Source organism: Mercenaria mercenaria, chromosome 3, assembly GCF_021730395.1.
Source record: "Mercenaria mercenaria strain notata chromosome 3, MADL_Memer_1, whole genome shotgun sequence".
Classification (NCBI taxonomy): Eukaryota; Metazoa; Mollusca; class Bivalvia; order Venerida; family Veneridae; genus Mercenaria; species Mercenaria mercenaria.
In genome coordinates, this window is record NC_069363.1 from 75775991 (window position 1) to 75801201 (window position 25211).

Here is a 25211-nt window from a genome sequence, read left to right on the forward strand (position 1 = left end):
AGAACTCTTAAATACGCTTTAAAGTGGTAAAACTACTGAAGAATTCTATATAACAAATTAGCAAATTAACAAATCTGCATACAATAATTTTAAAATATTAAAACAATATAATGCTAACAGTTAAGACAAATGAAGATTACAGATTAGAACTGCTGCCAAAATATTTTGGCTCGTCGTTCAGTTAACGACGGGCACATACAATTGATATAGGCATTGTGGGTGACACCTTTATTGTTATCACTATACTAGGTCATATAAACCTTTTAACAATGTATATAGTATAATAATAAAGTTATCGAAATATCAGTATAAATGTACATATATTACATAAATAAAGACCATATGTAATTATTATAATATTATATAATACTTTGACGCTATGTCTAAAACAAACTTTTTACAGAATTTATTAAAGAGAAAGTAGAAGTTGGTGTTCTTTTTTAAGCATTAATTACAAATATATAATTATAATACTTGACCTGATTGTGTCTTAAATAATTAATTGCAAAACAACTTTGACACTATTACAAAACCAATTAACGAAGCATGGTAAATGGAGAATTTCGATATTTTATGTTAATCACGCATACTGTTACACATCAAGAAAACCTTTTGTGCCATGTGATATTCTATATTGTAGATTGAAGTAAACTCTGACAAAACACCTCAACTGGAACAGTGAAACCTTTGTCATAAAATGCCCAAGGACATCAAACGAAATTTCACTAATTACACAAACATACTGCACCCTTCACCGTAAAACGGAACATTTACAGATATTTAAAAACAAAACTGTTAACAAAATGTTTATTAAAAGTCGTTCAGTGCACTCCATTTCCAGCTGAATACATACACTTTTTCAAAACAAAACAAAAATCATATTATCTTTAAAACATATTGCAATAATTTGATTTTTAATTAACTTTATATTACAATTATCTTCTCAAGTATTTATGATCAGTTCGTAAAAGCAAAAGGTATTGAAATTCTTGTTTTTCAAAAAATAAAAAAGCTGCAAAATAAGGCATATCATTAGACATATATACAAACAAACCCTACCAAACTCCAATGAAACTCCTTACTATATGGGCACATCGTTTAAAACAGATATCAAAAATGCCCGATATCTATCTTTAATCAAAATATGTAAGAAGTAGATAAGATTCGAATCCGCATTGACATGACAACAGCTTTAGTTAATTACTTCTGTTTTGTTTTGTTTGTTCGTTCGTTTCGTTTTTTCAGTCGCTGTCTGTCTCGGCTTGGATCATATCTTGACTTTTGCAACGGCTGTTAAAGACCCCATATGCCCCTCCTATTATCTGAATATTTTTCAGGTAAGGGCGGGCACATGGGTAGAATCGTTGACCGTCCATACGTTGATGTGATTACAAAATCGACAATCCAAAAATTAGTAATACAATGTTTAATATATACTTTACTTGTTGCGCCATGTCGCGGATAGAATTATTCTTGTCACACTTTTATTTATATCATGTAAGGAACATATTTTGGAATTTGCCAGGTCTGCATTGTTATTCAAGTTTTATCAAGATACATTAAGACAACATTTAAAAAGCTCTATAGCGGTTACCTTATGTTATTCAAGTTGTACCAAGATACATTAAGACACAACATTTAGAAGCTCTGTAGCTTTTACCATATGTTATTCAAATTGAATCGAGATACAAGAATAGAAAACACATACAGTGTCTGCAGCGGTTGCCTTATGGTGTTATTAAACTTGTACCAAACTACACGATAACGAAACATTTACAAGCTTTGTTGCGGTAACATTATATATTATTCAAGTTGTACCAAGATACATGAATAAAGAACATTCACAAGCTCTGTAGCGGTTACCTTATCACCTAGTTCTTCGTAAAACTTTTCGAAATCAAAGCCTTTGTGTTCTAAAGGATGAGTGTATATCTCCTGATATATAAAAACCAATGTGATCCATGTACTTACAATGCAAGTATTACAAACACATTACAGAAATACCTTTAAACACATTACAAAAAGTATTTATAAACACATTACAAATGTTTTTATCAATACTAGATATGTGATCAGTGACATAAGTAATAATACTAAATAACTAGATTTGATCTTAAAGGTTAATTCTAGCGTTATATATTGAAATGTGTTATTCAAAAATAAATTCCCAAGCGGAAGATATTCAGAACAATTCATGCTTGGACTATGGAAAGGAACAATCTAATATGAATGATATTATATGGAATACGAAATAGGCCCATCACATATTATTTGACCTTGATTTCACCTATCATGAAACACATTTACACTTACAGGTTGTGTTTCATTTTAAGTGTAGCATAATATGAAATAATGAAACGGAACTACTTCAAACAGAATCATTATGCTACGTAGTAGGAGTTCAAGGATGCCAGACTGTTACCATGAACTTAGAGATTTCTAAAAAGTTTCTACGAGGTAAATGCTTTTAAATCTCATTTCATAAGGTAGGAAGGTACCATTCCAAAACATTTTATCTGATCCTGCGTACCTCAAAATTCCCTTCCTTATTTGTCTACTGTACTTTGATTAGAGAACATCGAAGGGATTGTAGTTAGTAAAACAAATATCTTTCGTTTTGTGGAACAGATTAAAGAAAAAAAGTGATATTAATGATGGAGCAAGTATTGGTATTAAGAGACGTAAAGACAAAGATATGAGTCAAAGAACGCTATAGATCAAGAAAACTTTAATTTCAACTTTATGGCTAGAGTAAACGATCATGCTAAAGTTTTAGATATAGATAAATAGACAGATATGGTTATATGGCATATCAGATTAGATTGAAGGATATTTGAATATAAATTACCCGTGGGCTGAGATTATCCACCTGATATTTGAAACAAAGTGACAAAAATATTATTTATAAATGTAACTCTCCAAGGGGATGTAACTGTGTCAGTCTTATACTATATTCTATAGTAAAGCTATAGTTGTTTACATTTTATATATTGCTTGTGTATTTATCTGCAATAAGAATAAGTTAATGACCTTGAGCCTATAAAGCAGCTGTGCAGAAAAATAAATTAGAATGTTAACATACATAGCCGTCTGCTCTCTTCCGACAACAACATTCGTATAAACAATAGCAAAAATCCTGTAATGATGTATTATTTAACCATTACCCTGCTAAATCTCTATAATGAACTTGCCCATCTTTCAATTTGGACACTACAATTAACTGTTAAAAGGGGTGCTTTCATGTTTCGATTTCAGTAAGGATCATACATTAACAAACGATATGATTAGAAACGAGTTGAGTACCTGTCTTCAGAAGTATTTGATAAATAAATAAATCGAGTTTGATTGTTTTCTAAAATGAATTAATGCCTTCGGCTTTTAAACTACAAACCTAATGTTTTTATGTATATTTATTGTGTGCATGATGAATGGATTATCTACATCATGTACATAGAACGCCATTGTCATATCTAAATTCATTTGCATTCCCAGGATTAGGTTGTTAATGACGAGCGATGGAACCGTTCATGATTAGTCATCTTAAAATGCAAAAGCGTGGTAAAATCATTTTATCTGATCCTGCGTAATAGGACATGTTCTCTTTCAGCTTTGTCAGTTATTAGGGCCAACCGCATTTTGCTAGACGCTTATATTAAATATACGACAGTCAAATGATTTTTATATAAAAGGAGTTAATGTCATTTGTATGCACAAACTTAAATGATTCTTTGATAATACAAATGAATGATTTTGACTTTTAAACTAGTAATCATGATAATCGGTTTCAATACAAAGCTAATTTATAATCGATTTCTAAAGCAAATGAATTCGTTTAAATTACAAAGTATGACAATTGTGGCCTATCAGTTCATATCAGCCTTTGTGGTATTTCTGGCAGAACAGGGTTATTAGAATGAAGGACTGTTTAACGTATACCTTTAAAATATTTGTGATTATAACCTCGAAGTTCATGGTAAAAGGGAATTTTGGTTATTCAGTTTTTACTGATAACTACCAGGATAAGAATAAGAATATCTGCAGGGTGAAATATTTTTTTGTGGAAGGACGACAGAAAATAATTTTTTATAAATTAGAGGTTTATTGCATTTCTTCGTATTAATTACTGATCGGGCTTATACTAAAGAGCGATACCAGAAAAGATTTGCTGACATGCATGACCAGTAGAGTCTGTAATAAGAGGAACACCCAAAAATAATTGGAATTGCATTTCTTCCGTGCAGTGATTGCAGATCAGAGTAAGTGATGGAAAATTATACTGGCATAGATTTGATAAAATATATGACCATTCTGTTCTGTGCAAAACAACCTTTAAGAGTTCTATAGACCCATGCACACCGCAACCTTATTGCTGATGTGATTAAAACACGATCAAATCAATTGTGCAAGAGCAGTAAAAAAGCAAGAGCCAAAATCAACAGGCCGTTGTTGTAAAAATGGAACCAGCATAGATTTGACAATATCCATGGCCAATGTTCTCTGTGCGCAAAACAGGACCATAAAGAGTCTGTGTTTGCAAAATTTAAATGATCAACACACTGGAACTGTATAATAATGTGCTAAAACACGATCAAAACAAATGTGAAAAATCTGTCAAAATCACAAATCAACAGGCAATCTCGTGCAAAATAAAAAACTTGTAACCAGAACAACACTCATTGTGTTGCTTGTTGCTAGAAAGAAGTCGAAACGCGGATAGGTTTGCCTACATGATAAGTTTATTAAATTTAAAGGTTATTACCACTTTTACTTGTAATAACGTTATACATAATTCAAACCACTTGCAGTATATTCTTTCTTTTTGTTTTTGATGATTTAACTGCATGATGCTTTACATGAAAGACAACTATAAAACTAACTGACTAATTATTGCTATTTGAATTGTAACTGCACATGTGGTAACGTTCTTTCTCCTTTGTGACTTTGTATTCTTATTTTTATTTACATGTGTAAAGGCAGTAAAGCATGGACTGCGAATATATCTAATGTAACTGGAAACGAATTTGGAACCAAAAGGTCAGTTTATAGTGTTAAAATGTTTGAATGAGTCGTAGTTTTTGTACATGTATTTGCAAAGATAATTCAAACTTTTTCCTGCTCAAACGTGTGTTTACAAGGTGACAGACTCAAGGGAATACATGCATGGTACATAACAACACGCATGGTAAATCAATTTTGAAAAACATACTGCTAAAGTGAACACATGCACAGCCCCTTGTACCGTGTATTTAGGGAAAAAATGGACCATCACCATTAACCTTTTCCAAAACCGTTTACTTATCATACATCATCATAAGGTTCGTCATCATTTCGATAATAATCCTAGGAAGTAACATGGTGAAATGTTTTAATAATGATAGTTTTGAAGGACCATTAATCCATCTTTTCGGCATAAATACCACAATTAGTATACAGTATCACCTCAATATCTTGTACACGGGATTGGTGTTCCTGGTCATTTTTTCACACCGGTAAAACCACTGCCAGATGACTCTTAATTCTGTTGGTGACAACTAATGATTCTTTCAATGATTACATACTCGATAAAATTCAAATGTTTCTCCAAATGTTAAGCTGTCTTTTTCACTAATAAGGAGTAAATGTCAAAGGAAAATACTTCTAAATGTAAAAAGAAGACGAATTATCAATGTAAAACGATACGTATTGCACAGACAATTTCAAAAAAATGAAATGTACAAGTGAACGATTTGAAATGAGATACGTATTGCAAATGAAATTTGAGTATTTGAAATTATATGTAAACGATTTAAAATGATATAATTTAGCAGACAGAATAAGAATGCATTTTTGAATAGATTACCTGTACATCTTTGTGGTAATATCCTCCAGGATTGTCCCCATGTATTCTTGGATCTAAATGGTTTGGTTTGTCAGCTATTGGTCTCAGAGGTTGTATTCGACTTCCAGCATAGTCGTTATTACTACAAACAGAAGACAGAAGTTGAACTGACTAACTATCGTTAGATATGGGTAGATTTTAAGTAATATAACAAGCATATGTTTTCTAGAAAACCTGCAATTAATTTCTTTTTATATTTGGTTTGTATTGTTTTGCTAGGCTTAAAATCGCACCATGTGGTAACTTCCTGGCTTTTATTGGTAGAGGACAACTGTAAATGCCAGTCTGAACATTATTTCAGGTACGCGTACACACCGTCAAAGAATCGCCGAACTTCCGAATGCCAGATAAATTCCTACTAGCTTTTGTTAGGTATGACAAAGCAAAAGCAAGAGTTTTCTTCTGAATATTGTAAAATTATAAGGATCAAAAGGATAATGTCTTAATTATGTAATACTCCCATGAATTTCATTTTTAAGATTATACCTCAACACAGGACTGTTTTCTTCAACCGGGTGAAGAAAACTCTGTTTATGTATTCTACTTGCGTTTGATATGCTTAATGTTTCCAGGGATTTTTCTTTGATATTTTGTTAAAATAAAAATGATCTTAATTATAACAAAATTTAGAAAATGATTTATTTTATCTTACTATACTGGGTGTTTCTCGATAACAGGAACCTGTCTCCCACCAATAATCTTCAATGTAATGTTTGGGGTAGAATCTGTGCCAAATGGCGCATCCTTTCTTACAATTTCTGATGCCATTTGGTAGTCGAGTTCTGTCCGCTCGCTCTGCAATAGAAAGATAGTATATCCATTTTTTGTAATTTATTACATTTTCTGTTGGAGACCTGTGAGAGCAAGTCTCTTGCCCTTTGTCACTGTAGACTTGACTCTCACTCTCGATCGTCATGTTAGGAGGCCATCAAACTACCTTGCGGAAAACTGGTGGTTGTGTCCGTATGCAAGACAGTGTCTTAAAACCTACTGAATGGCACATGGGTTTAGGTTCCACCATTAAAATCAGAACAGATACAATTTGACACAAACTGCGTTTACGTGATTTAAGTAAACCCGACAAAATGTTCAGAACTGTACATATATTTTATTTACGATATAATATACCTCAAACAGTGATTTGTCATTGAACAAAATAATTGTTTAGCGTTGAGATGCGAAGAAATTGTATCACGCGGGCACAGCTCATAGTTCATATCCCTACGAAATATCCATTTTCGTCAAGACCATGGAAAAATTAAACAAGAAGCACGATGTTTCTGGCTTTAAGCTGCACGCCTCCAGCTTTATGTTAAAGTTTTCGAAATTTAGAAAAATGCTTTCTTTAGTAAATAATTGTAATAGAAATAACGTTTAAACTGAGTCTGTGCGTTTTAGGAACGTTAAATCTTCAACTGCACTTTTTTAGTGAATCAAGTATGTAGAAAACCATCAAAAGCTTTAGTCACGCTAATCTTTCGATGTCTATTAACAATTGTTATGTTTTCAAAAAAAAAATGAAATTTTGATGTTGATCTGGAGGAATGTCCCTGCAAGTTTTATGATTAACATTTATGCAAATGTCAAACCTTGAATATCTTTTAAAGGTATGCTTATCTTTTTAAATAATTTATCTTAAGAATTTTGTTGTTATAATATATTATGACTATATCATTACATCTATACGACAAAACTCTTTTCTCTATTTGTTGAGAAGCCATTTTTTAAGTATGGTTTGAACATGATTTGAACATACCATTTTCTTACGAATTGTATCATATAGGTAGTCATTCATGCTTGTCACAATCATGTACACCAGTGGAGTCATTGCTTTGATGAAATATTTCAAATCTATTAAATTTTGGGTATTATTCATGAGTTTATGGAGACGAGAGGAAAGTACTATGATACAGGATTAGAAATAGTATATAATCAATGAAACTTTGTCAACAAGCCAAAGCAGGTCATTCATCTTAACTTGCGACAGTTTTCTTTCAACTGAATTTTAACGAATGTTTGCATTTGAATCAAGGTTGTTATGTCAGTGTACATGTAGCGCACGCCAAAATAAAACAGAAATCGCTTAACCCCAAATTATTGAGTTCTTTGTTTGTTTTCCAATTCATATGTCGTGTATATAAAGTTATACTAATCATATTATTTTTCAGAAAACAGTTTCTTGTACTTCCTTTTCGGTCCTCGGTGATCTCTCGGTTGGGTAAACACAGAAGTTTATCCTGCATATCTGTTTTAGTCATGGAAAGCTAGGGTTTGTTTTATTTGCTAGACAAAAACGTATTACAAAATGATCTTAGTGCAGACTAGGGGGTCGTATTATTTGCGAAGAGGGTTATATGAAGTGAGTGAGTGAGTGATTTGGGTTTTACGGCGAATCGACACAAAATAGTCATATATCGCCGAGTTATAGAAGTGTCTGAGAGAGCACTTCGCATGACCCTCGGAATTAAACCTTTCAATTATGCATTTACCAGTAAACTCTGCTGTCCATACAAAATTTGTGAAAAATGGATTTTTGGCATTATCACGGCACTAGTAGATCTTTATAACTTACTGTTCCACAAATAAACCACAAAACCACAGTAAGAAAGACATTATAAGCCCGAAAATGAATAATATTTTTTTCTGGGATATTATTAACATTTACATATTGCTTTCGATCCTAGATTGCTGCCTATTATATTATACGAAGGAGAGTAGGATAAGATAATATATTCTTTTTCACAGATAACTTTGGCGAAGACGCATTGCTTTTGTATTGGAAATTAAGTGACTTGACTAGTTTTTATTTAAAGATAGTGTTTGTACAACATTTTCAAAGCTAATTATCATCGCCTTTTTTCTTTTGTTTATTTTACCACTTGTTTCAATTTTCGACATAGATTGGCGAAATTGCTCTACAGTCTTTCTGACAACAAAACTGGGTTATCATTTTAATTGATATTATTGAAACCTTTCAGTTAGCATTTAACACTGACCCTTTTAACATATGTTCATGTTTGGTGACTTGGAGAGGTAAATCGCGAGTTTAATTTTTAGGTTTTGTTAAATATATGTTCTACGAAGTTATCATGTGACCGTAATTCATAAGTTTTTAAGTGACTCTCTTATCATTTCTTATCATATTAAGCACTGTACGTAACATGTTTCATTATTAACAAGTCAGGGCTGTCGCAAAGTAGTGTATGATGTACGTGAGATCTTATCTGTCAAACATGTTCCCTTATAGTGTATCTGTATGTGTTCATACTGAAATGTCAGTTGAATCTTTAAACAAACTTTCAGAAAGATACTTTTGTTTTGTTATTACACAGCTGTCGATCTACTATTTCTGTAAGTATATTCAATCTATCGAAAGCTTCACTAATCTAACAAAGGCTTTGTGTAGATCTACAAATATTTGAATAAGATTAAAAGTAGGTCTGAGGTAAATTCCACATCGATATCTTGTTCTAAGTGAAAGTTGACATTGTTTCTATGAAAAGCCCTTCACGACAAGCAAGAATAAAAAGGAGTCATGATTATTGGTATACTTTATCTTGCACTGACTTATTGCACACGCTGTCTCTAGGTTTTGCTTAGAAGTGATTATGAATATGAAAATGATGCTTGCTTTAGAGCTATTCAGATGGTTACTAAGTCAATCGAACTATTTATGAAATGTTTTAAGAGATTCACGTCGATTTTTTGACGTGTGATTTCAAATTTTCATCGATTTATCTGTTCAATATTATGTGGTCCATTAAAATACCGTTTCATATACGTTTTTCTGTTACTTTGTTACTGTAGATTTTACGGGGATATAAGCGTAAAATACTGAGATATTATCTACGTACGAAGTGCTACTGTGTGTACTTAATCATACACTGCACAGTTAACAAACCATTACTGAAATATATAAATTTTAGTTACCTTAAGATTATATTTGATCGTGCCGATTGTTCAGATATTGTTTACAAGATATTAATTAATTTATGAGCAATAATAAGAACTAATTATGCTACATTAAAATGGTGTGTTTGCCCGCCACTCAGATTTTGATTTAGAAATATTTATGGTAAAAATATCGTCTTTCTAAAAACGTTTTCATTTTCAGTTGTGTATGAGAATATCTAAATGTACAGGTCATGTCGATGGCATCTACAGATACAAAAATATCTACCTAAGAAAAACTGAGATGTTCTGGTAACAATTAAAAAAGAATTCAAGGTAGTTTTACATGACCTTTCGGTAACGAAAGTACATGTTACAACAGATTAGTTTTAAATAACACATTTACCTTTTTCTTCTTCTCTTCCGGCCAAACCCAAGCCATCCTAAACACAATATCCTATGTTGTGAAGTGAAATAATTTGCCTTTTGACTTCTGGTTTCTCTTTTCACGCGCGGTACGTAAAAAGCACTGCCTTTTGTGTTTTCTTAAAACAAATTAATGTGAAGGGCATAACCGCACACTATTAATCAATGTTTTCGAGATATCTGTACAGGTATGGTAAATGCAGGATTGATAATGACTAAAATGTTTATTTCTTTACACAGTTTATACCTACTTGGTTGTGTCCGAGCAAACATACCTTTATGTAGGCATGCCTTAGTTTTAAGTGCTTCTATATCATTTTAGTAAATATACATAGGATATATAGTATAAAGTAATCGATTTCGTGTGATTATTTTACAATGTTATCTGACCCTGTTTGAAAACAAAATGCTAATTATTTTGAAAGAAAACAAAATCTTCTTAAGAAAATTACTTTGCACTTGGATTATATTTACTTTTTGTGGGTTTTAATTGTTTATATTACGGTGAAAGAAGTATGGTTCAATATGGACATTTCCTATATAAGTATATAAGTGCCACGAACTATTAGAAATTTGAACGATATAAACACATCATACATTTGTATTATCTTGAAATTCCTCTTTACCGTGCAACTAGCTATGAAGTCATGAACACATTACTTGTCAGTTCTGTTAAATAGTGAACGTTACACATTTGCCTTTTTATGTACTTTTGCCCTTTTTCATTTACGAAAGGAATGTTATCGGAAACAAATGACACTAGAGCTTTTACTAATATTTGTCTCAAAAAGCACTGTTTGTTTTTGACTTAAAAGAATTAAGTAGGAGCCAGGATTCTAACCTACATCGGCGTGATCACAGAGAGTAGCAACAACATTTCCTACCGCTTTTTCAAATACATTACCGCTTTGACCTCACAACTGGTTGCGAAAATAACAAATATTAAACGATATGCCTGATATTAAGCAAAAGCAAAAAGACATATCGTTACACTAAGCTTTTCAAAGTCTGATCCCAATGGAATCTTTTTACTTTTATAAACGGATAGCATGTGGAATAGTGGAGTTTTCTATAAGCAAGAGTACCCTTTAAACATAAGACTAAACAACAAGTATGAAGTGGGCATAGTAAATAAACAACAAAAAGAACAATTGGTCAGAGGCACTGGAAGAAATTTAACAGGGGACAACCGCCGGTTTAAGGCATGTCAAACTCACATTTTTAAAACAGAAGAGTTTAGCTTACCGATATATTTCACAAATTGTTAGACTATGAAACTTTATTTGCTGAAATATAACAATAGAATGTTCGTGTAGCTTTCTATTCTACCTCGAGTTTCCTTTCGACTCGCAACGTCTATTTTTTCGAAACAAATCAGAATGGAGGCGATTTCAAAACAGATATAAAGAGATGTTTCAATTAAATATTGTTTTGTACCTATGTCACTATCCTATTCTTTTTTACTCTATTTGAAATGTAATTTTGTCAAACAAGTTGTCCAGACTTTTATAAATCTCTTTAGATGCCTTTTAGTAAGTGTGCGTGCCTTTCTGAATATAAAATTGTGTACAAAACATGGCATCAAATGAAAAAGTATAAAAGAACGTTGAAACTACTTTAAAAGTACATGCAAAGCATTGAAATTACCTGATGATTTTCTTCGTTCATTTCTTTCAGTGATTATTGTTTGATCAAGGCCATCTCATAAAGTAAATCTATTGTCATATGATAATGTATAGTCCTTTTGTAAATCACTCAAGGAAGTTCGTTTATTCATCTACAACAGTACATACCGGTTTTTTATTTATAAAAACGTAATTGAATGATTATGAATAAAGAATATGTAATAAAAGGACAGAAAAGTGGTTTGAATTTTGAATAAATGAAAAGACATTTTCATAACGGATCACTTCTTCGTTCAAGGTATCTATTAGGTTCGGTTTTCTTTTGTGGTATTCACATGCCGAACAAAGCATTATTCTGTCTAATTTTCTGCGGGAAGTTTAAAACAAAATGTTATAACCACCGCCGTAAAGATAGCATCACTATTTAATACGATAGTTGCACTAAACAGTAGTTTTGCAGTACGAATACACCCAATCATGGTCCTTTCACAGGACAGCTGCTGTTAATACTGACCCTTTCCAGGAGTGCCTGCACCCAATTGTTGTCCTTTACAAGATAGTTGCACACAGTTATGATCTTTGGCCAGGGTAACTGCATCAGTCATGTTGTTGTTATTGTTGTTTTTTGTTTGTTGTTTTTTTTTTTTTTTTTTTTTTTTTTGCAAGAACAGATGTACCCAGTCAAGGTTATTGACAAGGGCAGCTGCTGTCATATGAATTTACAGATGCTCAAAGTCATGATCATTTACAGTCCAGTGATTACTTTCTCAAATTGCTTTGATAATCGTTGTTGTTTTTGGTCAAATTGTTTTTTTTCATTGTCATTACTTCTGGTGTCTTATTTCATGTCACAATAAAGCAAGGATAGGAAGCATGGAACAAAGTCAACGGAAACCCCAAACCAGACATCCACTCTAACTAAAACAAGAGGGCCATGATGGCCCTATATCGCTCACCTGTTATCATTGCACTTGAGGACAAGAAGGTCCTCAGTAAAATATCAAAATCCAAAGGACAGGAACAACAAAGGGAAGAAATTTAACCAAAAAAAAAAATTCTTTTAAGGTATAGATATGTCAAAATACACCTAAAAATTGGAGGTACCATCCATGTTGTACCACAGAAAAGTGGTCTCGGTTTTTCCCTATGGCCAATAATAAAAAAGTTACTAAAAATAAGCTATTTATAGTAACGTAAAAGGGAAGTAATTAAAAAAAATATTGTAAATGAACAAAAGAAGGATCTGCCAAATAAATCTGTTGACATAAATGAAATTTCAGATCAGTATCTTCATTAGTTATGGAGATACACCCATTTTAATTTGAAATAAATGGAGGTAATTTGACATAAAACCAGTCCATAGTTATCTACCCTGATTGTCTCTGTCCAACTTATAACAATAATGGAATTTCAAATAAGTCCTGTAAGTACTTACTGATATAAATCCATTTTGATTACAATCAGGGGAGGTAATCAGATAAAAAATAACTCTGGAACCTACGATTGGATCTGATTTGTCATGGAATCCAAGATTTATTGTTGTTGAAGATATTTTGGAACTTTGTACCAAATAAAACCATAAATGAAGTCTCTATATGGCTGCAAAAGCCAAAATAGCCAATTTTGGACCTTTAAGGGGCCATAACTCTGGAATCCATGATGGAATCTGGCCAGTTGAAGAAAGGAAGCAAGATCTCGTGGTGATACAAGTTGTGTGCAAGTTTAGTTAAAATCAAATCATAAATGAAGCTGCTATTGTGCAGACAAGGTCAAAATAGCTAATTTTTGCCCTTTCAGGGGCCATAACTCTAGAACCCATAATGGAATCTCGCCAGTTCAAGAAAGGAACCAAGATTTTATGGTGACACAAGTTTTGTGCAAGTTTGATTAAATTCAAATCATAAATGAAGCTGCTATTGTGCAGACAAGGTCAAAATAGCTAATTTTGGCCCTTTCAGGGGCCATCACTCTGGAACCCATAATGGAATCTCGCCAGTTCAAGAAAGGAACTAAGATTTTATGGTGATACAAGTTGTGTGCAAGTTTAGTTAAATTCAAATCATAAATGAAGCTGCTATTGTGCAGACAAAGTCAAAATAGCTAATTCTGGCCCTTTAAGGGGCCATAACTCTGGAACCCATAATGGAATCCGGCCAGTTCAAGAAAGGAACCAAGATCTCGTGGTGATACATGTCGTGTGCCATTTTGGTAAAAATCAAATCATAAATAAAGCTGCTATTGTGCAGACAAGGTCAAAATAGCTAATTTTGGCACTTTCAGGGGCCATAACTCTGGAATCCATAACGGGATCTGGCCAGTTCAAGAATGGAATCGTGACCTTATGGTGATACAAGTTGTGTGCAAGTTTGGTTAAAATAAAATAAATGAAACCACTATCGTGCAGACAAGGAATTGTTGACGCACGCACGGACGCACTGACGACGGACGACGGACGAAGGGTGATCACAAAAGCTCACCTAGTCACTATGTGACAGGTGAGCTAAAAAGGATGATATTACTTTTGGAAAGTCAAAGCAAACATGATACTTGATACATTGATCATTTACAAAAAAATAAGTATTATTGAGGAATACCACACATACAGCAATAAACACGCCAGACAACGATTAAAAAGGGGACAGATGGACAATTATAAACCAATGAAATACCAAAATAACTGAAGAAAACATGGACATACATCTCTACACACACATCCACCTCCACAGCAAAAGTAAGGATATATATATTTCATGTAAATGTTCCCAAAACTAAAGCTTATAACAACGAGGTTAAAGCAACCAAATAACAGAATACAGTTGGACACCGCCCTGGAAAGGTTAGTGGTAAGATACTTATCCCTTTGGAGTTTAAAGGTCCATTACTAAGGGAAAGTGAGTTGGCAATTTTTTTCATAGCCAGTGCATAGACTTCTGCAAGACACTAAATAATGAAGATTGGCAGGTCAAAATTTACAGAAGGTCTTTGGAACTCAAAGAAATGTATGTGTATTATGTTGAAATTTCAATGAATCGACAGAATGACCCCCCAGGTCTTTTTAACTTTCTTCATACTTCATAGAAAAATAATAGTACATATACTGCGATTTATTTCGAATTTTTACATACCACCTTTCATTTTCCAATAAAATGAAATAGTTTCTGTGCTTTTTAAACGAAATTAAAATGTTCACTTTCCTTAGTATTGGACCTTTAAACAAATTAACGGTAATCCAAACCAAACTCTTTTCAATTCTTACCATGTTTCTAAAAAAAAAGAATAAATATTCAACAGGTAAAGCCACATTCCAAATATCGTAGCCTCCCCAAAGCGCAACCCGTAACACACGGACGTGCTAAGTAACAGGACATTGTTCGCATTGCATACAAAATTGTAGAAAGACAATAATGATCACATAAGTGTTTATATAACGAAAGCCAAATTAACTAAAGACACTTGTATTCGCTGCTCTTTTAGAAGACAAGAGTATAAAGGGAAACACCACTAAGGGCCAGAAGTCTTATATCAAAGCCGATTTGTGCCATAATACCCTCACACTAATTCTAACTTACAAGATAGATTGAATGAAACAGCTTCCCCAAGATAACCTTCAATATTAGTCACTTATACATAGAACATTGCTAAATAATTAAGATAGATCTTTTTATATATGTCTCATCCACATGAAAAGCTGTCCGAGCGACTTGGATCTTTTAAAATCAATGAATGAATAAAATATGGACAGTGTTTTGTAAAGTCGGTATTGGCGACGTATCAATTACCGATTTGTGTTATATATTTCCTAAATACTTCAACTGATTGCCTCATTAAATTGATTTAATAAAATTAGAAAATGAAAGGGGGATTTGAATTTATTAGATATCATTTTTAAAAGGCTACGGTTAAATTCAACTTTGACAGAGGAACAAATTCATAGCATTCAAGTAAGGATCCTAGCAACATGGTATGTCATTGCCACGAACAATTATTAGACACTATAATTTGTGAGAGTCGTTGAGAGGCATTTTCTATTTTGATTTTTCTAATGCTTTCTTTCATTCCATTTATTCATTCTTACTTGTCTATCAGACAAATAGTTTTCCATATATCAGCTTTTTGGAGATATTTTTCATGTATTGACATAACATGATTAGACGAATAGTTTTCCTTATATTAGCTTCTTTTTTTTTTTTTTTTTTTTTTGGTAACTTTTTTCATGTACTTGACATAACATGATTTATTACCTTACTTGAAAGGTACCCAAGCCCACAAAAATAGCATAGTGCACTCTTTCAGAAAAATGTAAAGCAAAACAGAAAAGTTCGCGGAAGCATTAAAAGGCTTTTTCAATTATGATATATATTAAGAAATCGTAATTTCATCGATCCTATAATTACAATGTCACCGTAAATACATGTTTTCAAGGCAATACCAGTCAATTTAATACACAATGTATATGCTTTTACGATAAATGCCGGATGAAAGCAAAGTTTGACATATTTTTTTTTAAAAAGCCACTACTACATCTACTGTATATTTTTGTTACTTATTTCAGGTCAAACCTCTGGAACAACTACCACACACTTTACAATTAGTTTAATCTAACCTTTTAATCTGTTTAGCCGATCATAACACTTAGATGGACAATAGAAACAAGGATCGATTTAATATACATTGTATAGACATGATCTTGATTAGTTAATATTAAATTTTGTTGGGTCACTATATAGTTATATTTGGAATTAGGTAAAGTCAAACACATACTTTGCTACAGTATATCAAATATTATGCGTTTACTGATACTGTTAGTTAATAACTCCCCACATAGCAAATAATGTGTGGAAGTTGTTGCAAAGCGCAATTTATATAAAATGTTATAACATGATTCGTTGTGACTGGTCAAATATTTAAATCATTTAGCAATACCGACTGTTATAGGTTGTGTTGTTCACACTGACACAGTTATAGATCATATGGCGACTTTCTGGTTTTGATGCTGAAGGAAAACCCCAGTGCCCCCCACCCCCTCCCCCAACAAACATTATTTCTACATGGATGCCGTCCTCACAACAACAATTCAACGCCCCGAGTGAGGCTTGAATCGATATAGGTGAGGGGCAAGTGATTCAAAGTCAGCGACCTTAGCCACTTGGCCATGGAGGCCCCGACTCTTATAGGTATGTCTCATTATAATGAAATATATCAACGTTTTCAAATAGATATAACGCATATGAATAGAACATACATACAGTCAAAAAACTTTTTCACATGCACTTGTCATAACTTTTACTTCCTATAGATATCTGGAGTATGGGCGTGAAACGTGCTTTATTAATTCTTTGATTTCACATTTCACAGTTTACATAACACTTTCGCTCTGCAAATAAACTTGAAAACGAATATCTTACGACTTAGTATTCTTCCATTTAAACTTTGAAGTAGTACTTAAAATTGTCTGAAACGAATTTAATATATAAGATGATTCAGTGCTGTCAATTAAATAACGGTGTTTGCAAAATGATTTTTTTTCAAATGTTATCATTTAAATGTTTTTTAGCTTTAAGATTGTGTAATGTAAACATGCTGCATTAATTTCATTAAGGGTCTAAATCAACAAAATAAAATATCAGGACCAACATGCATTAATCCACTTCAAAATCACAAAAAAATGATACCGCTTAGGTCAATCGGGAGAATGCAGATCTACGGATCTCGGGGACGTGAGTTCGATCCCCGGGCGGGGCGTTTATTCTCCGAGACGATTTGATAAATGACATTGTGTCTGATAACATTCGTCCTCCACCTCTGATTCATGTGGGGAAGTTGGCAGTTACTTGCGGAGAACAGGTTTGTACTGGTACATAATCAAGAAACACACTGAAATACTGTTGAACATGGCGCTAAACCCAACAAAAATGATACACTACAAATGAATACATGTTTATGTAATACGCTTATGCAACGACATCAAGTCATTAAAGTTGTATGACTTGTGAACTATTTGTTTGGGAGAACATATATTTTGGGACCAATTCCATACCTTTACTGTGTCTATAGCTTAAGGTGCGGGACTGTGTTAACAATACTCACTTGGTGTAAACCCATGATTACACGCTTTGTGATATAGTGAATATTCGAGTGCTTTGTTGAACATTTGAATCATGTAATTGTTTCGTATTGGAGACTGATATCATAATATTTTATTATCATGAACTTTAAAGTACCCTGCCGAGCTGTATAATTATGTTGTCGGTATTTGGACGTTCGTGTTCTTTATCATGTCCCTTAAAATATTTTTGAAATATGTTGTCCAGTATAACAATAAAAATATGTTACCAGTAAAGTATTTACTTCAATCTTGATTATAATTAAACAAAACTCAAATAAAGCTAAACTAGCTAAACGTTATCAATAAATAAATAACCGAACTGATCTTAAATTCTAATTTCCAAAATCTCGGTAGGGGTATTTAAAAAGTAGCGGGTTATCTTACAGAATTAAATCGTCAATTGTCAATATTTTTATCCTATACTAAGAGCTCTCCAAATAATATTGACAAGCATGTCTCCCACCGCCTTAATAAAATAATGATGGTATTGTATGTTAGAGAATTTCACTTATAAACTTCTTGTGTAGCAGGGTAATAAATTACCCTTTTTAAACTGAAGACACACGTTGCACTTTGTGATGTTTATTATGATATATAGTTGCAGGCATGCAATTACATAATTAAGCATTGTATGTATTCCGTCTTAAAAGCTAATTTCTATTTTAATTGATTTGTAATGCACTTCAAAAGTATGTTTAGATATGTTATTGAAGGTCATGGTCCGGGTGTAAGTGATAAATAAATTAAGATACTGGCATCAGAGATTTATATCTTTGTTATAACACAATAACATCAAAATGAATTTTAAATTTCCATGATCTTATTAATAAAATATTGTAAATAAAAGGTTCATTATATACATCCAAGGTACTGTAGAGAATGTCATAGAATTTTCATATACAAGATAAACCGAGATGTATTAAGATTTGTCTTTAATTTTTGTGGGTTGTGTTAGACTTAAACATAAGTTCAAGAAGCTACAATAACAATAGTACGTATGTTATATGTAACTTCTGAACCGACAGATAACAACAACCTATTGCAGTTGATCGTACAGAAAAACCGAATCTTACAGAAGATTATATGATAATTGCAGATACCTACAAGAAAGTAAATACATGCGATAACTACCAGGCTAGGTATATTGACAGGTAGACAGCTTTTTACCTAGCTCATTGAATCGATAAAACACCTTGCTCTGGATAACATTAATGACATAATGTTATCCGATGCGGTCAAAGTAGTATAATGTTGTGGAATCACGACAGAGACATAGATATGGCAGCTTATTTAAGTTCTGAAAAATCAAGGACAGCCATACAATAGTAAAAGCCCCTACCAAGAACGCATTCAGCTCAGATCGAAACCCTGTTCAGTTCTAAAGGGTTTTTTAGGATTCTTTGAGCATTTCAACTGTTCCACGAGATACAGTCAAAGAGAAAAGCTCTGAACTCGATTATAACGTTCCTCTTAATTGTTCGGTCATAACCCATTCTCAGAAAATGTTTGATAATTTAGAAAACTGGCAAGAAAAAAAGTTTTACTATGTTTGTAAATTAAATCCCCATAAAAGTCAGGTTTTAGTATGCATGTTTGTAAATGCAGAAGTGTCGTAAGATTCTATAAGGTCTTAGAATAAAATCTGAATTATGATCGTAAACTTTAGTGAGATATTAACACAGTCTATATGATATCGGATGACACATAAACATGACTACACGTACTAGAGTGAAGGCGGTAAGAATGTATCCCCTATCTGAATGAAAGAAACGAAAATACTAATTTGAAATCATTTCTTTTGTCATGATTTTATATCGATGATATGGGAATCTTGTACGTCAATCTCTAGCAAAATGAAATGCATGCAACTGTACGTTTATTTATTGCTGTCTAAGGAAGACCCGATATATGTCTTTAACTGTAAATGCCACCCATGTGGTAAAAGTATTTTATTATTTAAAGGTTTTGTTTATATGACACTTACGTAGACATATGTATTCATAGATTAAACCAATTTTCTAAACACAATTTCAAGACAAATAATACTAGCACATTAATCAAATAAGTAAAATGATGACTGAATGGTATTTTATTTAACGTACCATCACAGGGCTTTTCACAAGGAACTCACAACGATCCATATCACATTTTATTCTAAAGAAAGTCCTTATAAAGTGTTTAATGAAGTCTGACATTACCCTTGTAGTAAATTTACATTCGTGCTTCCTCTGCATTAATGCATCAGTGTGCATTTAAAAGTTCATTTGTATTTTCATATGAAATTGAATAAGACAGTGCAAGTCAATAGTCTTTGATCTTAGCTATGTAGGCGTTTGCTGACTCAGACTGATTTTTAAATTGAACACGTTTATTTCATAGATCATACGAATTACTTTTATAAACACAAATAATTGGAAATCCATGACGTCCGGAACTAAAGTTTTAAAAACTGTATCTCTATATTTTGTGAGTACATTTGCATGTATGACATTAATACATTATATGTAGTTTTAAATTAAACTGGTGGCTCTTTTCAAGTTAATGGTACACTGCGTAGAGCCAGTTCTCACAATTAACGCATGGTGGATGACACTATCGGACTGAAACTTGGAACTAGACAAACTGTTCCAAACATATGTGAGAAATAAATTTTTGAAAATATGAATATTTTTGTTAAAATCGTAATTATTTTCAAAAGGGTACTATAAAACCATAATAAGTCTTTCTGAAATGCAAAAGTAAAGTGCGCATGCGTATGGCACAATTAGTTCAGTTTAAATATACTTACTGTACAGATATCCCTACAAATGCAATAATAGTGTGGGTGTTTTAAGAGATTGTAATCTAATTACACCAGGAACATTACTAAGGTGTAAATTAGATATTTGACTAAACATTCTAAAACACAATTTTCCTATGCAAAAGCTTAAGGCATTATGGCGACGACACAGAGTTACCCCACCGATAAGAAACAATTATAACAGGACACTTTCACCGGTCTTTAATGTGTGTTATTGATAGGGCTATAGTTAAAAACTAAATTTTGCTTAGTAAAACAAAAAAAGAAAATATGTAATAATACACTTATTGAATGGCTTTCCAGTCAACAGTCAGAACCATAGCCCGAGATCCGAAAGATGGAAAACAAAGCAGGCTATAACTTTTGACTAGGGAGAAATGTCCAATATCTCAATTAAGAATTGTCATAGACTTCAAATAAACTGAGTTTTTTCCCCTTCTGTTTCGAGGATGCAAAACTAAAGGCATGCTTCAGATGTATGTCTTACTTAAGTACCCGAAATGTTTTACTCTGATTGAAAGGCTAAAAGTAAGACATGATATGAGCCGTGCCATGGGAAAACCAACATAGTGGGTTTGCGACCAGCATGGATCCAGACCAGCCTGCGCATCCGCGCAGTCTGGTCAGGATCCATGCTGTTCGCTTTTAAAACTTATTGGAATTGGAGAAACTTTTAGCGAACAGCATGGAATCCATGCTGGTCGCAAACCCACTATGATGGTTTTCTCATGGCACGGCTCAATTATGAATTGTTGCAACATGCTTCACATGAACTTGCCAAGGACAACATATCAGTTGGTGCAAATATCGGCATAATTACATCCTCGCTAACCATATGACCTGACGTGAAAAACCCACAACTATATTGACATCAGTCCAGGGTCAAATGACAAAATTTGATAGAATATCTATCCACTGTCTTATAGGATGATAAAACACGCACTGCCATAATCTACCAATAGGCAGCCAGTTGTCCGATCGTAGTTATCGTTCAGACATAATATAATGTTGTCTATTTATCTAATACAATACTCTTATTAATTAATGAGTATAAAATTTAATATTTTGATAATAAGAAATTATGGTCTGATACAGTTAAAGTATTACATATGTATGTGGAAAATTCTTAGAAACAGACAAATGAAGGCAAACGGTGTGGCACTGCCTTGAAAAGGCCAGGCTGCGAGGTTTAAAACTTGTTACGGTGCACCAAACCTCACTTTCAATAGTTTTATGGACACAAATCTAACAAGAATAACCACACTCTCAGATCGCATCCCCTAAAGACGTTCAGCAGGTATATACATCGATATTTACATACTTGAAGACACAATAACACGTTGGCAAGCTTGAGGGGGGTCACCCGTGTTGATTGTATTAATTCTTCATACAGATATTAATAAGCTTTTATCTTATCATCTTACACTGATACTATAATTGACGTCATTGCACTTTTATATGTGTACTTTATTAAGACATCAGAGATAATACACGGTATTTTGCCCCTCTAAGCAGGATTAACAAGCATTGCCGTCGGACCTAGGCTTCAGTGGCATGAAATTGTCATTGTTTCTGTCACAGTTTACATATACTTTTTATTTTCACTTTTCAGTGATAAACGTATTACATACAACATAAATCACAAATGAAAATGAATATTAACAAACAACATTATGTTATAAAAGTAGTTACAGATTTCAAATGAAATCAAAATTTACTTTTATCTTCAAGTACAGAGTTCTATCTGACACAAACATGACTGGTTACATAATAAATAAACATAATGCAATAGTTACATTTGCCCACATATTTATTGAATTCATGAGAGGCAGTGAAAAGTACAATACCCTTCACACCCCTTAGCACCGGCTTAAGCGTAATTCTGTTATGGACTCCATAATCCAAACGAACCGAAAACATAACGCCACTGAATCCAATTACAGGGAGACTTGATTCAGCAGCCGCACGACACGTAGAGATTGTTGTTATAATAGTTAATAAAATCTATAAGAAGATCCTTTAGGAGCATAGAACGAAATCAAGCAAAATAACAGCGATCTGAAACATATATGCAGGCGATATGTGTCGACTGAAGGTTCAAACACGAACGTCTTTAACAGACATTATCAACGTATGTATATGGATACGATCGGTGGCCCTTAACCCTTACCATGTTAGACACGATTGATTCTGCCTTTGCGACCAGTGTATGTTCAGCCGGACATCCGTGCAGCCTGAAGATCTGCTCTGTTCGCCATTCAGTCAGTATCTTTTTGGTAAACACCCCTTTTAACAGTTAATGGTACTGTCCAAATTGAAAGATGGACAAGTTCATTATAAAAATTTAGCAGGGTAAGGGTTAAAAAAATAAGGAAAGTGGTCCAGTAGGAACAACCACGTTCAAGGACCGCAGACACACCAAAACAAAACCTTCCAACAGTGTTTGTGTAAGTGCGTACCTGCAAGACATTACACAAAAACACAGACGACGTAAGATAAATAGATTAGAATAAACAACAGAAAGGAACACAGATGTACACAGCCTTTGAAGAAGTCATTGCACAGCAAGGTTCAAATTGTGTTGGCATTTTCTGTTGTTTTGTTGTTGTTGTTGTTGTTGGGGGTTGTTGTTGTTGTTGTTGTTGTTGTTGTTGTTGTTGTGTTGTTGTTTTTTGTTGTTGTTGTATTTTTTTTTTTTTTTTGAGGGGGGGGTTGTTTTCTTTTAATTTCACAGGTGTCCAAACTTTTTCTCTTTAGTTTTTGCACCAATACTTCGCTTGACGTCATTGCACTGGAAGTATATACCTTGCACCAGAAGAACGTACTTTTAACAGATATGGGGGTAATTTAATGCATACGCGCCCCTTTTCACCTCTAAACCGGCTTAATACGCATTACCTTCTAACTGTAGGAGTCTTCTTTTCATGTGATCGGACCAACACAAATATGTATACCCTATCAATTCGGTATTCTGATTAGCTTTTCAAAGCATTTGACATTCAGTTTAGTGAAAGCAACCATGATAAAATGAAAAATAAAAATAAATAGTCGAACGTTTATCGCTTGACTGTTGAACGTAAATAATCCGTTATGAATACAGTCGAGTGTTACCTATGCATTTCATTTCCAATCAAGATGTTTTAGGTTGCTTTTTTGCAGAAAGGTTTTTACCCTTTATTGCATTGTATATCAATAAATTTGATCTTGCATTGATGCATGTTTCTTTTATAACGTAATAAAAAAAGTATCGAATGAAAATATTCAATCAGTAGCACGAGGGATTTAATAATTGATAGCGTTTTTAATACTTCAATACTCAATTTATTGTATACAATAAGTTTACGTTCCAATTTATTCAAAACTGATAGTGATATTGCTATTTCGATTTTATCTGCAGCAATAATTATCTTTGAGAAAAATTTGATGGTTTTATATTTTCATTGACTGAATATGATTTTCTATAGTTGTCAAAAAGGTTAATACAAGATTTAATAGTATGTCATCTGGTTTAGTTTACATTTGGCATGTCATTCTGTTTTATATTGATGTATCTATTGCTTTTCAAATCAGTGTCGGTTGTTATGTATATTGCACTGCATTTCAAAGAAGCAATTAGCTTGTTTTATCTCCGGCTAGCATATGTGCCTAACCATGAGGCAATGACACTCATTTTTATTATACTGAAGGTCAGAATATCAAATTAATCCTAATAGATTGCTGACAGCATTTGTCCTTAGTAGTCAAACGAATAAACTAAATGTTTAAAACGTTGCAGTTAAAGCATTTTTATCTCGTCTTACGCCGGACCATTGCAGCTCATCCAAGTAATGATACCACGGAGACTACCGTATTGGCGTATCCTAGCTACCCAATCAATCCATCGTTTTGTCAAGTACCCTTTTTGCGTAAATAATTTGATTCTAATATGTCCGAATCCAGTTTTAATAATATTCTTATCTAAATGTTTATCTATTAAAGATGCAAATGTGTCTGTAAAGGAGTAATTTGTATTTACATATAAAAACAAAGAAAAATATCAAACAGGGAATGCCACGCACCAAAAGCGCAGCCTCCTCAAAACGAACCCCCCAGCACGCAAACGCGTGCACCACACACACACACACACACACACTCAAAGCTTACACATCAGGACAAAACGAACAACACACACACACACACTCAAAGCCAACACATAAGGACAAGACGAACAATAAGCATACACACACGCGCGCACACAAAGTCAACACACAAGGACAAAACGAACAAACAAAGGAACACAGTGGGGCACCGCCTTGGAACGGTCAGTGGCAAAAACACCACTGGGGAGCTTAAACCGGTTTATGGTGCGCACCCAACCTCACTCTTACCCCCACCATGTTCCAAAGACATGGGACAGTGTAAATAAAAGTAATCCCCTCCAGGTGAATCTCTAAAACGTCTTTCAGTAAGATAAGTAAGATAACTGCCTGTGGTTTAATACATAAA

At 33.2% G+C, this 25211-nt stretch overlaps 1 protein-coding gene across 30 annotated transcripts in view; it reads right to left on the bottom strand.

The window, feature by feature from the left end:
* The window catches only part of LOC123524347 (uncharacterized), a 69227-nt gene that overhangs the window by 26323 nt on the left and 17693 nt on the right, over positions 1 to 25211 (bottom strand). For 24 of the 30 annotated variants that reach the window (XR_008370290.1, XM_053538931.1, XM_053538940.1 and 21 more), the window contains 3 exons: positions 6531 to 6673; positions 5840 to 5960; positions 1864 to 1935 (listed from right to left, as the gene is read on the bottom strand). Coding sequence is in view for 28 of the 30 variants with exons in the window: in XM_053538931.1 (XP_053394906.1) it covers positions 1864 to 1935; positions 5840 to 5960; positions 6531 to 6673 (336 nt within the window). In the remaining 2 variants the exon portion in view is untranslated. The other 6 variants (XM_053538942.1, XM_053538932.1, XM_053538935.1 and 3 more) reach the window with 6 other exon arrangements.